The 17,957-nt window shown below is 53.3% G+C and overlaps 1 protein-coding gene across 1 annotated transcript in view; it reads left to right on the top strand.

The window, feature by feature from the left end:
* The window catches only part of Sardh (sarcosine dehydrogenase), a 63,005-nt gene that overhangs the window by 31,305 nt on the left and 13,743 nt on the right, over positions 1–17,957 (top strand). The window contains exons 13-16 of the mRNA XM_059259000.1: positions 161–299; positions 2,005–2,118; positions 6,051–6,198; positions 8,916–9,009. Of these exons, the coding sequence (XP_059114983.1) occupies positions 161–299; positions 2,005–2,118; positions 6,051–6,198; positions 8,916–9,009 (495 nt within the window). The remainder of the gene's footprint in view (positions 1–160; positions 300–2,004; positions 2,119–6,050; positions 6,199–8,915; positions 9,010–17,957) is intronic.

The raw sequence follows: 17,957 nt of genomic DNA, 5'->3' as shown, positions 1-17,957 counted from the left end.
TTCTCGAGAAGAAGGCACTGTGGTGGGCCCCTGAGCTGGGATGACTGGGAGGCTGGGAGGGTAGTGGTGGAGAGGCTCTGAGCAAGTGTGTCAGAAGAGGCCCAGCCCCATGTCCCCAGGTCTAGCACCCTGAAAAGCCTTCCTCCACTGGGCCTTTCAGATCCAGGAGGAATGTCTGGCCTGCCGACGGGCTGCTGCTGTGTTCAACATGTCTTACTTTGGGAAGTTCTACCTGCTGGGAGAGGACGCCAAGAAGGCCGCTGACTGGCTCTTCTCAGCAGACGTCAATCGACCTCCAGGTACTGGGCCCAGGGTGGCTAGATCCATTCCTCTCTGACTTCAGTTTCAGGTGGAATCCCACGGCATAGCATGGGCAACAGGGACCAGGGAGCAGGAAGGGAGCCTGCTGTTCTTCCCCTGGGTCTGACCAGTCTGATGTCTGGCCTTCCATGTCCTGTCACCAATCCCCAACCTCGTGGTCTTCCCCCTCCTCCATCGCATCCTCCATCCTTTCTTCTTTCCCCGTCTTTCTTTGCTCACAGAAGGGATCCACGGCCATGAACACTTAGCAGTACCTCCTGGTGCTTGAACCCAGTCACATCTTCTTACTACCGGGGTGTTTCCCCCATGTGGGGTTGCCAGAATTAAAAATCCATAGTGCTTAGTTGCGTTTTGATCTCGAGTAAATAATGAACAATTTTTGTTATGGTGTAGCCCATGAAATATTTGGGATAATCATCATTTTGTCACCCACCTCCCCACTCTCTTACTCATCCACCCACCCATCCTCATCTTTATTCCCTTTCCACGCTGTTGTAAAAAGTCCCACAAGCTAGGTGGTTTAAAATAGGAGATGGATTACCTTCTGGTCCTATAGGCCAGAGGCCGGAATCAGGGTGCTGGCTAAGCCCCATCGCTCCAAGGTTAGGAGTGGGCTCCCTCCTGCCTCCTCCAGCTTGGTGGGGCCGGGAGCATCGGCTTGCTTAGCTGCAGCCACCTCACTCGTCTCGGCCTCTGATGCTGCATCCCCCCATCTTTTCTCCTTGTCTCTGTGTGTGTGTGGATGTGGGTGCACATGTGTGCACGTGCATGTGGACGTCAGAGGACATTCTTGGGTGTCGTTCCTCAGGAACCAACCACCTTGGTTTTTGTGGAGACAGGGTCTCTCACTGGCCTGGAGCTCATCAAGTTGTCTAGGCTGGCCAGCCAGGGAGCCCCAGGGAGTCTCATCCCTGCCTCCCCAGCACTGGAGTTACAAGTGGATGCCACCACACTTGGCTTTTTTTTTTTTTTTAACATGGGTCCTGTGGATTGAACACATTGAGTCAACTCCCCAGGCCTTAGCTTTTTCTTTCTGTAAACAGTCCTACTGGCTGGGAGTCCATCTGAATGACTGTGCCTCACCAGGGTGATAAGGACCTTACCTCCAAGTAAGGTCTCACCTGCAAGTCCTTGGAGTCACACCCTAATATGTCTATTTGTGGGGTGTGATTCAACCTGAGACATCCTGTGTGTAGCCGTTCAGCAGCCATCAGCCCCGTGTACGGTTGGTCTTACTCTTCCAATAGTCTCTGGTGTGACTCTTCCAACAGTTCCACCCACCCGCTCACCCCCTACTACCACCAGCTGCCTTCTAGCCCTTTCTACTGCCCTTTCACCATCCATCTATCCACTACCCAGGTGCCCACCCTCCCACTCACCCCACTCACCTCACTCATTCCTCTACTTGTCTGCTGTTCATCCACACGACCACTTATACTGATTCTGCCATTTCAGGCACACTGCTGAGGGTGATTTGGGTAGGGATGAGGGAGGAGCCAGGAGAGCATTTTCAAAGAATGTCCTTCCCCAGATGACAATCATGGATGACCTCATCAATAGTCTGGTTGGTTGAGATAGAGTCACAGGACAGGAGGTCTTACGAGGGAGACCTGCCATGGGGTCGTCTAGGCTCTGAGGAAGAGCAAGCTTTGGTGGAGCTCACGCCTGGGTCCTTGTTGTCAGGCTCAACGGTGTACACGTGCATGCTGAACCACCGGGGAGGCACTGAGAGCGACCTGACCGTCAGCCGCCTGGCCTCAGGCACCCAGGACAGTCCCCTGGCCCCTGCCTTTGAAGGTAAGGCCATGAGAAGCCTTGGCATGGATGTGACCTGCTCAGGGGCCTGGCTGTCACTGGTAACCAGAAGGTCAGAGAGAATTGTCTGGCACGACTATATAATAACCTGTCATGTCCACTTGTGGTCAGGACCTGGAGATTAGCGGTCTCATTTCAGGCTAAATGCTAGCTATGTTCAGGCGGCTGTTCTGCTGCCCTGAGCACTCCATAATTATGTCTTTGAACCTGTTGGTGCTGTGGCACATTGGAGCAGCCTTGGTGTGGCTGACTCAGCCTAGCTGTCCAGCATCAGCCCAGGGGAAGGCCACACCTCCCGATCAGAGCTCAGCCTCTTCCCTCCCTGACATCTGGGCTGGTCTGAGTTCTTGAACCACTGCCATTCTCAGGTCTGGGCAGGTCCCCTGATACCAGGCTCAGTGTCCAGCCCACGCTGGCCCCTGGATGACCTCTGTGTCCCTCCACTTCTCCTTGCACACCCCTGATGACAAGCAGCTCAGCACTTTAGTCCTGCTTGCACAGGACATCTAGACAAGTCTGCCCCTTGTCACCCCAACCCTGGATCCTACCTGTCACTTTCCACAGGGGCAGCTGTCCTGTCCTGTAGCCTATGTCCACCAGGAGAAGAGAGGGAACAGAGTGGGCCTATCTTTTCTCCAAGAGGGCATTGATACTTCTAAAAGGGTGGCTTACAGGGAGGGAGGGGGAACCAACTGTGTGGCTCTCTGGGCTTCCATTTAAGAGGGTGACGGTGGACAGTGCTGGCCCAGATGGACCCTGGCTGCTTCCTACTTCTTCCCCATGTTCCTGAAGCCTCCTGGTGCTAAGCCCCAGTCTGGGCATGGGCAGAGGGGGATGGGAGGAGGCTCATTAAGGAGTCAGACCCCTTATCTATGTGTGACACAGCCATTCTGATTTTTTTTTGTACTGGTGGGTTGAACCTAAGGAAAACACATTCTCAGTAAGTACTGTATCCCCAAGCTACATCCTTACCACCATTTTTATGAAATTTTAAAATTTTGAGACCTTAACTCTCTGAGCCTCAGTTTCCCTATTTGTGAAATGGGCACTAGAGAACCCACCTCCTCCAGCTGCTACAGGAATGAATCAGAGCTAAGAGGAGCTAGGAGATTAGGTGCGGCCTCCCAAGCTTCCATTTCCCCATCTTGGCAATAATGACCTTGCTGGAAGCTATCAAGAAAGTGCTTTGTGACATCTTATCTTGTGCCTCCCACCCTGTGCATAGTTCCTGGGGCTGAGTGCTTGGGGGAGGCCTGCACCCAGGGGGCATGGCCAGATGACCCAGTGAGCCCCATGCCTTGGAGCTGTGGATCCCAGGGACTCCCCCAAACAGTAGAGAAATGGTTCCTGCACCGGCACAGCTCCTGGGATGCATATGCAATTGCATTACGTATATATTTAATATGCATGTTAATTATGCAGATGACTCAGCGCTCCAGTAAGTCAAGAGAATGTGACGATTTACATGTGATCAAGGCTGTGTACTAAGCAGCTGTCAATCTTGGAAGCAATTTTAAATTATCTTTATTCATCTTTCTTAATATTATAAAAGATGTACTTGCTTGTTTGAAACACACTGACATAATGAAAATGGCATATAAGACCTGCCACCCACAATGCTCACCCCACACCTGGAAATGGTGGAGAGGAGTCTGGGGTGAGACTCTACCCCTTGGCTCATGTGGATCTGCCTTTTACCATGTTCCAGGCCCTGCACTGTCTCTGCAGGGCAGCTGAATGGGGATGGCTGCGCAGGGCAAACAGGCACATTACTCTCAAGCCAAAGGGTAGAGAACTCAGGCTGGTAACAGAATGGGGCCTGAAGTATGCATGGGGGCATTGGTGATGGTGGGATATCCTTTGGCCTGGGGTTGAAGACACTGTCCAGAATTCAAGTATCCTCTGGTAACTCCAGGGATCAGGAAATCTTCTGCTCGTTCCCTCTCTCTCCCTGTCTCTCTCTCCCTCCCTCTCCTTCCCCCTCCCTCTTTTCTATTCTTGAGGAGGATTTGGTGTGCCGCAACTGGTGCTCTGCTAGCATTTTGCCCCTGGAGGCTCTAAGGAGCCCTGTGGTGGGGCCAGACCCACTGTAAGGTGAAAATGGAAAGGCTCAGAAAGATGAACATTGCGGCCAGCAAGCTGCGGACAGTGCAGTGGGACAGGCTGGCCAAAGCCCATATGCCTCCCCAGACTGCATCCTTCTACGGATGTGTGTGTTCCGGTGAGGTGTATCCAACATAAAGGTGCCAGATGTGAGGAGTCAGGCCTTCTGCCATCCGTGGCTCAGAGGATGTTCCTCAGGTGCATCACTAGTGTGAGGAGACTGGGTGGAGGGACAGGCGGTGCCTAGTTTGGCTGTCATAGACTCAGCCTATTGCAGAACTCTGCAGGGTTGGGGATGAGAGGGGGCCCAGGAGGAGATGCCACTACCTGGTCATGGAGGTGGAGAGGCCCCAAGGGAAAGAACTGGGCAGGATCAAAGCACCCCTCAATAGAACCAAGTCCCGCAGGGAGAGGCTGCAAGGCCGGTGCTGAGGACTCTGAGGTTTGGGAAAGCTTGGGTGGGATGGGGGGCAGAGCGTGTAAGTATTGCTGTTCTGCCTCCCAAACCCTGCTTCTTGTGCCTGATGTGGCTTTGCCTCTTCCCGGCAGCCCTCTAAGGTGGTTCCAGTTGCATCCTGCTGCCTAAGCAAGTGATCAGGGCCCAGAAGCCCAGGGACTTTTAGGGCTTTTACTGTGAAGCAGAGGAACCTCGTGGGAGTCAGTGAGGAAGGAGGTCAGAAAGATGGGGGGGCTTATAGAAGCCTCCCACCCCACCTCCCTTGTGCCGCGCACCTCCCCCCAACTGGTCCAAGGAGTAGTAAAGGCAGTGGTTCAGGGATACCTGACTACCACGGGTCATATCGCCCTTTCCAATGACAAATTTTGTGAACCCTGAATCACAGATGGAACCACCGATTTGTGAGCTTGATTACTGGGTCCAAGGCCACTAAGCTCTGAGGCTGTGGTTTCCCCCAAACATCTGGCAGAGTGAACTGGTGTTCAAGGGTGGGGGCCCAGGGCCTACGTGGCTCTGCAGATGTTCTATGGCCACGGAGACAGTGGGTTCCACTTATTCCCAATACATGTCTTCTCTCTGAAGTTCTGGGGAAGTTAATGTGTTAATATCCTGGGTGACCCAGGTTATATTAGCCATTTCTCTCATCGCCGTGACAAAAGCCTCCTGAAGAAGGAGGGACTCATCAGTTCACAGTCCAAGGGCACACACAGCAGGGAGAAGATGGCAGCAGGACCTTGAGATGACTGGTCACGTTACGTCCACAGTCAGGAAGCAGAGAGAGATGGATGCTGGTGCTCAGCTCACTTTCTCCTTTTTATTTCTTAGTCCTCCACCCCGTCCAAGTTGTCACCCACAGTCAGGGTGGGGCTTCTTCACATTTACCCGAGTTACTAGAACCCACCCCCTTGGACATGCTCGGAGACCTGTCTTCTAGGTGATTTTAGGTCTTGTCAGTTGACCATCAAGGTTAGCCATCATAAGGGGGCTGTAGGCTCTAACTCTCCCCATCTCTAAGCCTGGCCCAGTGAGCTTCAGAACGGCAGAGGCAGGGAGTGCAGGGGCATGGGGTATGTTAATGATGGGAACTAGTAAGGATGTTGAAATCGAAGGAGGGAAAAATATTTGTCTGAGGCCGCTTTGCCCTAGTGGTTGAGGCTGGATAGACCTCCCAGGACCTGAAGGCACCAGAGCCTTAACCCTTTTTCTGAGAAGCAGGTGGAACCTTTAACACTGCCCATTGCAGGAACTAAGCTATAATACCCTTTCTGCAATAAGAGTCTGGGGTCCCTTAGGCTCACCCTCACCATGTTCCCCGTCCCAAGGTCCTGTTCTAAACCTGGTGCTTCTCCTCCAGGGGATGGCTACTACTTGGCCGTGGGTGGGGCTGTGGCCCAGCACAACTGGTCCCACATAACCACAGTTCTACAGGATCAGAAGTTCCGGTGCCAGCTTATGGATTGTTCCGAAGATCTGGGCATGCTCAGTATCCAGGGCCCAGCCAGGTGAGAGAAGACAGGGACCTGATACCTGGGTTGCCTGGGTGCATCTAGGCCCCAGATCCTCCAGCCCAGCCCATGGGCAGAACCACTCATCTGAGCAATGGGTGCTCTGACAACCTGGAATGCTGCATAGGCTGAGCAGAGTCCAGTCCCTGGCCAATGCTCTGAGAACAGGAAGGGCACCAGGTCATAGTCTTTGCTGAGCGCCTTTCAGGGACAGCGGACTGAAGGTACTTCTTGACCAGGAAGAGGGGCAGGTGATGAGGATGGGGACATGGAAACCATTTATTCAAGTGTTTAGAGTGTTTGATTAGCATCTTGCTGCAGGGTCTAGTGGTGCTGTGGGTATGGCTTCCAGCCCCCCTCCCCCCAAGGGGTATTGGAACCCATATGCCAGCTTGAAGGAGTGGAATCCCACCTGCTGCACCAAAGGCCCAGCCCGGCCTTCAGGAGACTCTAATTTCATTGCATGGTGACCTTGGACAGGGCTTGGCTATTTTTAGAGTGAGGGAGGCAGGTGGGTGAGGAGGGAGGGAAGGAATGGGATACCAGACAGTCAGATCAAGGTGTAGCCCCAGGGGACAGCTGGGTGGCAGCCTCCAGGCTGGCAGCTCTCCTCCCCATCTCTTCCAGAAGGCTCTCCTCTCTCCCCTGTGTGTAGCAGTGTCACTAGTTACTAAGCTGTGTGGGGAGCACTTAGCACAGCACCTGGGCCATGGAAGGTACGATGTGAACTGCTACTCGGAAGAACTTTCTGGAAGTTGGCTGTCCCTGGGCCAGCCAGTATGGCAGCTGCTGAGCCTTTGCCTGGCTCTTGACCCTCTTGGGCAGCTGAGTTCCTCAATTTAATGAGCTTTGTTCAGTTCAAAGAGCTTCCTGTGGTTGCCGGGGACACGCCGAGCTACACCGGATGGTCACGGTTGTCAACATTAGCCCCACACACTGGACATGGCTTCTGTGGTTCTCTGAGGGTTGTCTAGGTCTCCATGTAGCAGCCAGGGCTGAGGCATTCGAGGGGCTGGGACCTGCCCCTAGGACTCCAGGTGACCTCTTTCTTCAGGCCACCTGTTCTTCCCCAAGGAAGGACAGCAGCCTCGGTAGACCTGTGTTCTGGAGCTGACAGCCCAGATCACAATCCTCCAGGCTCCACTTTAGGGGCCAACTGTAGCACCTGTGCCCCATGAGGAAGACACTGCAAGCTTTAGGTATCCTGCCAGGCTCCCTCTCCATTGTGTGGCTGCCCCAGGGCTGTGGGAACCTGGGTTCTAGAAGGTCTGGATGCAGCAGAGCTGAGCTGAACCTCTAGGGCTGGCACCACGTGGGGCTGGGGTTACATAAGGATCTTGGCAGAAGGCAGCGGCTGAGCACCTCAGGCAGGCGTGGGTGGTAGCTCCCAGCTCTGTGCGGTGGGGATTTGGGCTGGCTGCACTTCTGAGCAGTTTGCTGAAGCCCTCTGGGACCCCTGGTGGGTAGAAGTGAGGGCGTTTCCAGCCCTAGATACATGCCCTGCTGCCCGTGTTGAGCCCAGATGCTCATAATGATTACCACTCCCCAGATAATTGTGTGTCGAGCAGAGGGCCGTGTAGGGTCCTGTTGGCAAGGAGCCCCTGGCTTAGAGGGCTGGGTACAGCAAAGGGAGAGAAAAATGGCAGATGCCTCTGTAGTCACACAGAGACACCTGTGGGACCCCTGGGGAGGGAACCTGGCCCAGACCCAGAAGTCTAGGGGCACTGCCTAGAGAAGGTGACTGCTGGCTGAGTCAAGAGCTGAAGAGTGACAGAGAGCTGAATGTGACAGGGAGCAGGGCAGAAGTGTGGAGGGACACAGGAGAGGTGACCTGGCAGGAGGAACGTGGGCTAGGTGGTGGGCAAGCTTGGGGCACGGGCCAGCAAGATTTGTATGTTCAGCAGCAGGAGGGCCTGCGCTGGGCTCCAGAGGAGTGGGGAGGTGGGAAAGGGAGACCGCAGGGCTGAGACCAGCGAGGAATGCGGTAGAACGTGCCTCCAAGACACAGTTCCCAGCAGCAACGGACATGTGACTATGAACCGTGTTGTGGTTTGGGAAAGCAGTGGACACGACAGTATGAGCCACTGCGATGTGACCATTTAGGGAAGACGAGTCCAGTGCTGCAGGGATATCCTAGCTAGCTACAGTCCCTGTCCTTAAGGTGATGTCCACCAGGAGGACGGGACTCTATGCTATCTCTCTCCCTCCCTGTGACACCTGTGAGGCTGAGACCCACTGCAGGCAGGACACTTGGGCCTGGCTGGATGCACGTGGGGTGGTGGTGGTGGTGGTGGTGGTGGTGGTAGTGTGGTGCACTACGGTGTCCTTGTGCTGTCCTGCTGGCTCCTGTCTACTCACTACAGTTTACATTTTGGCTTCTCCTGTGTAAAACAGAGACCACCATTGCTAGCTTCTCTCAGTGACCACCATGGGGATTCAGGTGAGATCCAGAGTGCTTGGCGGTTGGGTAAACTGTTGAGTTTACCTGCCTGAGGCCAGAGCTCATCTGTAGCCTGGCCTTCCCGACTCTGCTGGGCCCTGACAGCCCATAGGAAGTTGATGGCTTTCTCATATGGTGGCACTTGTGGTGTGTACCTGCCAGAATGTCTAGATATATGTCATTTCTTGCCCTCCTCCCTCCAGCGTGGGCCCCACTGTCCAGGAGTCCCCGAGGTGTGCGGCTCGCTGACTGACCATTCTGTCCTCGTTCACAGCCGTGCCGTTCTCCAGGATGTGCTCGACGCTGACCTGAGCAATGAGGCCTTCCCCTTCTCCACCCACCAGCTGGTGAGAGCTGCAGGGCACCTGGTAGGTAGCCATGGCCACTAGCCTCAAGGGTGTGTGGTGGCAGCAACTTTTAGCAAAGGTGGATGGGCCTCGGAGTCTGGTACTTAAGGCAAGTCCCTATCTCCCTGGGCCTCAGCCCTGAATGTCAGCCAGACTATGGCAGCCAGCCTGACCCTGGAGGAACTCAGAGAGGGATGGCAGGGGCTAAGATGCTGTGCCATCTGTCCGTCTGTCCACTGCTTGGCACCTGGCATATGCCAGGCTCATCTGGGAAGGGCCTTCATTGCTTGCACAGATACCTTTGTGCCCTCTCCTCAAAGCAGCAGAGTATGTCTTTCTAAGCCAGGGTGACTACTGCCTCCCTAGAAACACCAGGGCTGGGGACAGCTGACAGTGCTCTGTGATCCCACATCCTCTGGGGAAGTTACTCTTCCTTCCTAGTGATTGTCCTGGTATTGTAGATGTGGGGGAGCCTGGCCGGACCTCCAACAAATCTCCATTCCAGTTTCTAGAAGTCCAAGGCCAAGTGCCGAAGCCCAGCTTTTCTGAGGTTATGGATGTCGTCTTCATCAGGGTCCCTTGGACTGCAAGGGCTCCCTTGGAGACCCTGGGTAGGGAGTCTTGGCCCTAGCTCCAGGCTGACCCCTCCATTTCCTGGGCCTCAGTCTACTGGTTGGAAAATACACACTGATTTCCACCTGGGCTGAGGGAGAGGCTGATGACACATATACCGAGTGCCACCACCTCCTCCCATGGGAGATTCGAGACCCCGGCCTCTGCTCACAGTCACCAGCAATACCCCCTAGAGATGGCTATGGGAAGTGTGTCCTGACAAGGCTGCCCACTGAGGTTATCCTGGATCAGTTATTTCCTGCTGCTTTGCAGTGACCTCAGGCCATGCTGAGTGAGTTTTGCCTCCTTAAACTGAGTTCGGAAAATCTGGGTGTCTTGCCCAGGCTGCCTAGATAAGGAGTCCCCAGAGAACATCGATCTACGCTGGTGACACACATGTTGCCTGCAGGAGGGTAGGGCCACTGTTGGGGATGTCCTGTCCTCTCCTCTTGGCCATGTCTAGGTTTTTGTGGGGAGAGTGTGGAGGAGCATCAGTTGGAGAATGAGATTCCTGCCTACAACCGGGCCAGACATCCCGGGACCAGGCTGGGACCCGTCAGTAATAAACCAAGTGGCGCTGAGTGCTAGGGAGGATGCTGCCAGAGAGAGCGGGTGATAAAGGCGGCCGGCCACGCAGGCTGCACTCCACCTCCCCTCTGGAAGCTGCACCAGGGTTCAGGAAGTGGGGTGGGGGTTCTCTGTCTAGCTTGTTTCCTGCCTCATTAGTGCAAAGCTGTCTGCTGGACCCAGAGAAGGGTCCGAGAGAGTGGCGCAGTGGGCCCCTAAGAGATGATCGCCTCCCGATCTCAGGACTCCAGCTTGGGTTGTCCGTGGGGGCATCCTGGGGGCATTTGTGTGGTCTAGCCGGCATCCAGAGTCTAGCTTTGGTTAGGGCTGGGTTCTGATATGTGGAGGAGAGGAAAGCTGTGTCTCTCTTCCACTGTGCTGAGGCTTGGCGTAGCCTCAGTCTGTGTGTGGTTTGGATGTTCATGGAAGGCAGACCAGGTGGGAACATATCCCCTCCTGTCAAGATCAGCATCCTCCCCCCATCAACAGGACCACCGTGGGGGGAGCCGCATGGGACTTCCAACTCCAGCTGCTCCCTCCTGTGGGACCCTCTCCTGACTATGGCCACCTCCCCAGCCCTCCCAGGCTGCCTGGGAATCTTCACCTGGGGCCTGGGACTTAGGCCAGGGCCCAGGCTGAGCTGACACAGAGCTCACACTGCCCAGGGTCATGGACAGGCCAAGCCCAAAGTAGGTGTCTGGTTTGGGGAGCATCTTGTCTCCTGCCAGGCTGACTATGGCAGCATAAAATGTGTATGAAATCACGTTCATAGCCCAGGCAGTTGGCATAGGCCTGTCATCCTAGCTACGCAGGAGATCAGGGCAGGAGAGATGAAAGTTCAAGGCCAGACTGGTCAACTTCTGCTTATCTAGTATGTGTGAAACTCCAGGTTCAATCTCCAACACTGCAAAAATCAAAGAGAAAGCCTGGGCGGTGGTGGTACACACCTTTAATTCCAGCACTCAGGGGCAGAGGCAGGCGGATCTCTGTGAGTTTGAGGCCAGCCTGGTCTACAGATCGAGATCGAGGACAGTCAAAGCTATACTGAGAAACCCTGTCTCGAAACAAAACAACAACAACACCCAACACGACCCACCTCAAACCCTCTCGTTCTGTTTCCAACCATGGCTGTGCAGCAAAGGCTAGGTACCAAGCCCAAGTCAGACTTCACTTCTGCAACACAACCTTGGGCCACAACTTTGACCAGCCCTGGAACAGGGAGGGTCATGATCCTGCATGCATAATGATGTCCTTCCCCATATAGCAAGGACACACTGACAGGCACATGTCGTCCAACTCTTGGGCATGTTGTAAAACACGAGAAAATTCAAAAAAGCTGGTCCATCCACCCCTAGAGGCTGGTGCATCTACTCCATTACCACATCTGCCTGTTTGGAAACATGCTAATTGTTTGCAGTGTGCAAGAACCTGTGCCCACTCCCCTGCCTCAATGGTACCCATGCTCAAACATCATGGGGTCCATTTCTTGCTCTTGGGAGCAGCCTAGTGGCAGATATCCTTGCACACGGGGTTGTGAATTCCTTCCTAAGAAAGGAACTGATAAGTGAACCTACCTACTGAACAGAGACACAGCTTGCTCTATCCCCTTATTCTTGGCTGCATCCCTTTCTAGTGCTGCCCTAGATCTGGTAGGATAGGAGAAGATGGTGCTCTCAAGACCAGGGTCCTTGCCTTGAGGAGACTGGATGTGTAGTGAGCTGGGAAGCCCAGAACCTTGCAGAGCCCTGAGCTCTGCCTAGAAGATGGTACATGAGAAAACATTTACTATGGGGAGATTCCAGGTCCCATTTCAACTAGCTGGTCACACAATGGGGCTATCAGATAGGCCTGTATGTTTGAGGCCAGACATGGGCATTGCATCATCAAAGCTGGCCCCATGGCAATGTACCTCCTGGTGCCATGTACATATGGCACCATTGTGGACCGTCAGAGAGCTCTGGTATTTGGGTCTGAATCTGTGGTTTTATTCTTATTGTACAATTTATTTTCCCTGCTCCACAGCAGCCCCTTCCTTGGCTTTGGAATGAATTCCAGATGTGTTGGCTAGGAGCACCTGTGGGACTGGGCCAGATCTAGTGCCGAGGAGGCAGGTGCAGCCCCCACCCTCTGTGAGTGCATCCCCACCCATGGGCTCAAGGGAGCCTGCAGCTGCAGTCCAGGGCAGTAGAGAATGGCTGCCACTGCCCAGGAGCTGATGGACTGAGAGTCCCTGGGAGATGCACGCAGGGAGAATTGGGTCTTAGTAAGAGAGGTTTGACATGGAGATGCTAATGTCTCAAAGTGAGGCCTATGCTACGGGCACCCCTGCCTGAGGATTGCCCATGAGGCCAGCAGTTGCTTTATGCTTCCTATCCCTTTGCCTTTCCCAGCATCCATCTCACCCTCTAGGGCCCACCGTAAGACTAGAGGGGCAGTCACCATGGGATAGCAACAGGAGACCTTACCTTGTCACCCCGCTGCCAGCAACCGTGAACCTGGGGCCTGGCTCCTCAAGAAGAGCCAGTGTCACAATGGTTCACTGTAACAAGAAAGGTCTGCCATGGTGTGGTTCAATCCCCACCCGGAAACATTTGATGCTTGTCCCTGAGCACAGCCAGCTTTCCTCTCTTGTCCTACTTCCTCAGAGGTCAAGGCCACACAGATTGAGAGGACCTCCGGGGACAGGGCTTGCCAGGTAGTTGATGAACACAGCTCCCAGAACATGTGGGCTGGGGTAGGAGTACAGGCATGGGCTGCAGCTGTGCCCCGCCTGGGAATCCTGTCCCGGTGGCCCCACCTTCTCCCAAGGGCCCCAAAGAGGGTTAGGCTGAAGAGAACAAGATTGTTCCCATGGGGCCCATGCTGTGGTTTGGGCTGATCTGGAAGGCTGTCCCTCGGTGTGGCCCAGGACATACATCCAAGGTGGCTTAAGCCCTCCTATTCCTTGGCCAGCAAAAGAGTGGCAGTTCAGTCTCTGGTGGCATTTCAAGCTGCAGAGGCTGGCTGGCCATAGCCCTGGCCCCAGTGGGAGGCAGGTGGGAGGAGGGAGGAGGGAGCAGGGAGCTGGGCCACACATAGGAAGGGGTAGTCTAGACCAACAATTCTGTACTACACTGACTCTCGGAGCTGGGAGGCAGACTTTGGCTTCCAGTCTTGAATCAGCCTTCTTGGGCCTCAGTTTCCCTAGCTGTAGTCCAAAGTCCAGACAATGTTGAAAGTCCTTTCTAGAGCATCACATATATCTGTCCAAATAATGAATCCTCTTGGAATCCAGGGGAAATTTCATATTCTAAGTGATATCTTGTTCTGGCTTTAAACTATGTTGACGAACTGTCCATCAGCATGTAGAGGCTCTGGGGCCAGAACATGAAGCCAGGCCACGTATTTATAGATCAATTGGCCTCTAGCCCACCAGCTGCAGGAGAGGAATGTGTCCATCTGCATAGTCAGCAAACCCCAGGTCGAGCAGAGACATGAGCAATGATGTTGGTGAGTGCCAAGTTCTGCAGACCCAGGCCCGTGGACGAGGCCCAGTGCCCTGCTGTGGTTGCCAAGCTCCACTCATGACAGGACTTGGTCAGAGATGCCCAGCCACACGTCACTGACTTTTGCAATAGTGCTTCTCTGAGATGCTTGTGCCTGGGCCAGGCATCCACAGTCTTCGGATTCCTAGAGGAAGAAGGGGGCTGGGGAAAGTGAGTGTCCACTCAGCAGCCAACAGACCAGCTGTCTTTGCTCCTCAGATATTTGCCTCAAGGCCAGCGAGATTCCCCAGTGGGAAAGAGCTTTCCCGGCGAGTCTCCCAGAGCTCAGCTCAGCCAGTACTGGGTCAGACACGGTGTTCTCAGCACCTCGGCTGAGGACATCACCCCCCCCTACACACACACCCAGCTGATGAGGCCAGGTCCCTCTTAGCAAAGCAGCAAGCCCCAGGCTGGGTGTCTTCATGAGGCATAACAATAAAGCAATTTCCTTCTCAAAATTAATTTCAAATCAGAAGGAAATTGGATTTCTTTCCTGGCGGTGAAGAAATCCTAGCCTGTAACTGCTGTGACTCCATTTGCTCAGGATAGAACAGGCTCACACCGCATGCATTTGATACACTACAGAGTACCAGTGAGGACACATTCACACAGAGTGCAGCTGCTAGAAACTTGTGCTGTGAAGCCAGCACAGATCTGCTAAGCCCTCAGACAGCCGTAGTATGTTATGCTCTAGTTCCGTGACACAGCCAAGAAAGATACGGCATCCGCAGTCTGGGCATGTGCTCCTGCCACTATTCAAGCTGTCAGTGGAGGCAAACATGCTTGCCAGGAAAATGTAGGAACAAGGCCTGGCTGGAATGAGGTTAGGTCGCCCTGTATGACCCCAGTGTGTACTGAGGTTCCAGAACTAGTTGGGAGTGGTATACGTCCTTTCTCTCCCGGTTTCTGTGACCTGCTGCTCTTGTCTGTGGCTGCAGACATCTTTATCGGCTGCTTGGATTCTGGGATCTTAGGTTAGAGCTGCTAGGATGGGGATTTCCTCAGTGGAGGGCCTGGAAGAAGGTCGTTGGCAGATCTAGTCTGCCCAGGGCCAGCAACTCTAGGAGCGACTTCAAGTAGTATAGGTTAGGTACAGTACGCTTAGAAGACCGGATTCTATCATTGTGCCCATCACCACCACTATGCCATCACTACAACCATTACTACCATTACCACCACCGCCAAAATCACCATCACATCACCAGTACACAACCACTGCCACCAAAACCACTATCACTTCTGCCATTTTTCTCATCACCATGATCAACACTCTCTCCATCATCCCACCATGACCACACTGTAACTGCCACCCTTACCACCACCTTTGAGACTGCCATTGTCTCTACCATCATTACCGTAACCACCATCACCGTTATCAACACCATCATTACCATAGCCACCATCACCACTATCAACACCATCATTACCATAGCCACCATCACCACTATCAACACCATCATTACCATAGCCACCATCACCACTATCAACACCATCATTACCATAGCCACCATCACCACTATCAACACCATCATTACCATAGCCACCATCACCACTATCAACACCGTCATTACTGTAGCTACCATCACCATTATCAACACCATCATTACCATAGCCACCATCACCATTATCACCACCATTACCTTCATTAGTTCTATTACCGCCACCACCATGATCACCACCATCACCGTCACTGTCATCAGCACCATCACCACCAATACCACTATTACCACCATCTTCACTATTACCACCCTTACTATCGGCACTATTATGATCGTGTTGATTACTGTGGTGACCATAATCATCTTTCTCACCAGCAGCAGCACCATCACCATCATCACTCTTACTACAAATGCCATTACCACACCTACCACCATCATCACCACCACCACCACCATCACCTTTATCATTTCTATCACTATTACCATTACCACCATCTTTATCGTTACCACTACCATCACCACCGTCACCACCACTATTATCACTTTCATCATCACCACCATCTCTATCATCACCATCACCTTTACTGCTTTTACCATCACCACCACTACCACCATCACTTCATCCTTATCTTCACCATCACCACCATCACTACCACAAACATCACAGTCAGCCATTATTACCACCGACACTATCATCACCATGGCCACCATAACTTGCATCATTACTACTACCACCTTCACCACCACCATTGCCGTCACTGTCACCAACCTTCACTGCTGTCAGTCCCATCATCAGTGTCACCCGCATCAGCACCAGCATCAGCACCATGAGCACACCGGTGCCATCATCATGAGAGTCACCTCCCACCCTTCTGGCTTCCAAGGGTGATGGTTTTAGAATCAGAGTGTCTGTCTCCTGAGGGTTTGGATGGAATTTCCTCCAGTCCCACCACCACCTTCCTTCCCTTCTCCCTGGGTTTGGGCCCAGGCTACACCTGCTCTGGCATCTGTGCACCCTTCCTTCCATGCTCTGGGGGGGGGTGTCCTCATTTATTTAAGAATGACTGAGTTTAGAGGGTGCACCTAGTGTGCTGGAAACATTGTGAGACTGCCGTGGCATAGTGTGATCTCGAAGTTAGGCAGGACCTGTCTCCTCAAGCCCCTACTCTCTAGGAGGCACAAGTCCAGGGCATCCTCTAAGGAATGGCTTGATCTCCCCTGTCCTGGCACCGGCATGGCTTTGAAGCTGCAGCTAAGGCTAGTCTGGGTGCCTTCCTGGATTTTTAACTCCTCCATGCACAGCTGGTGAGAAGCTCAAGAATGTGCCAGATGTGGGAAATAATCCCCCAGCCCTTTGACTGAAATCCCAGATCCTTCTCTCATATCAACAGTCAAGAGTGGAGGTGTCTTTCAGAGTTGGGCTTGGATTTTGGATCTGGGAGTATCAGGACAAACCCTGTTCTGCCACCAAAGTCCTCAAGGCCTCTTTGGGGTCCTCCAGCTTGTAGGACCAGTGTTATTAATGAGATGTCTGCTTGATCATTAGTCACCTGATGATCAAGCCATGCCGCCAACATTTACACCACGGGAATTGGTAGAGGTTATGGGACAGTTCTGCCTCCCAACATCTCACAGTCACATGCCTCCAGAGATGTCACCAGGCCTTGAACAAGTGACTGGACCTCCCTGGGTTCCTTACTTGCCTGCATTTCAGGGTGATTGTTTTGTGACATGCTTCTATGAGTCCTGGGGAGGCAAAGGCTGTTACTCCGCAGTTTCACTGAAGCAGAAGTTGAGACTCAGAGGTAAGGTCTGTTGCCAGGGGAGAAAAATTTAGTCTCTGATTCAAAGCTCTGTTTGTGTCATCCTATGATCTTGGCTTTTGTGGCATTTGCCATAGTTGGGTGGCTGACTCCTCATCTGTCCTGTCAGTTGACTGCCGGGAGGGCTGGACAATGTACTCTGAACTGCCAAAGGTTAGGATCCTGGGACTGTGTCTTAGACCCAATGGGGTGCTTGAAGGTGGGTGATTGTGGAATGGGGGTTCAGAGCCTTGTCCTGCCCTGGGTTTAACACTTGCATCTGGGTTAGTGATCTTCTCTAGAATGGAGCAGATATGGCCAAACCTCCACTGTGAAGAGCCCTGGGCTGATGGGCTGGAAGCTTTGCTAGGAAATTCTGGGTTCTTTTTTTTTTTTTTTGGTTTTTCGAGACAGGGTTTCTCTGTGTAGCTTTGTGCCTTTCCTGGAACTCACTTGGTAGCCCAGGCTGGCCTCGAACTCACAGAGATCCGCCTGGCTCTGCCTCCCGAGTGCTGGGATTAAAGGCGTGCGCCACCACCGCCCGGCAATTCTGGGTTCTTATCTTGCTCTTCCTGGCTGAGCCTGAGTCTGCTGACCGCTATAGTGGGGGCTGCTGGCTCTCCAGCAGGGACATGGTGCTGGGTGATAGGATAAGGTGAGGTCTCTTGCACCTGCTGTAATAAGCAAAGGTTACCACTTGGATGTCCTGAATAACATAAGTAATGGGCGGAAGAACTCACCTCTCATCCTTAGGGACCTATGGAACCCTGCAGAATGCCTTCAGGGCCAAGAGGAGTCAGGTATCAGGACCTTCCAGGAGAAGAAGGTCCTGGGCTATTTGGAATGATGATGACAGCGACTTAGGTGTGCAGGTTTCCAAGGCTTCAGCCCTCTTATGGGCCTCTCTAGAGACAATTCTCAACCAGTTGCATTCCGCCATCCAAGGCCCTGAGCCCAGAAGGCTACTGTGGCTCTGCTTGCATATGATCAACTCTGGTCCTTGACAGACCATAGATCCTGAGTCC

Source organism: Peromyscus eremicus, chromosome 4 (assembly GCF_949786415.1).
Source record: "Peromyscus eremicus chromosome 4, PerEre_H2_v1, whole genome shotgun sequence".
NCBI lineage: Eukaryota > Metazoa > Chordata > Mammalia > Rodentia > Cricetidae > Peromyscus > Peromyscus eremicus.
The sequence above is the reverse complement of the archived record's forward strand: the minus strand, read 5'-3'. Positions and strand labels throughout refer to the sequence as shown.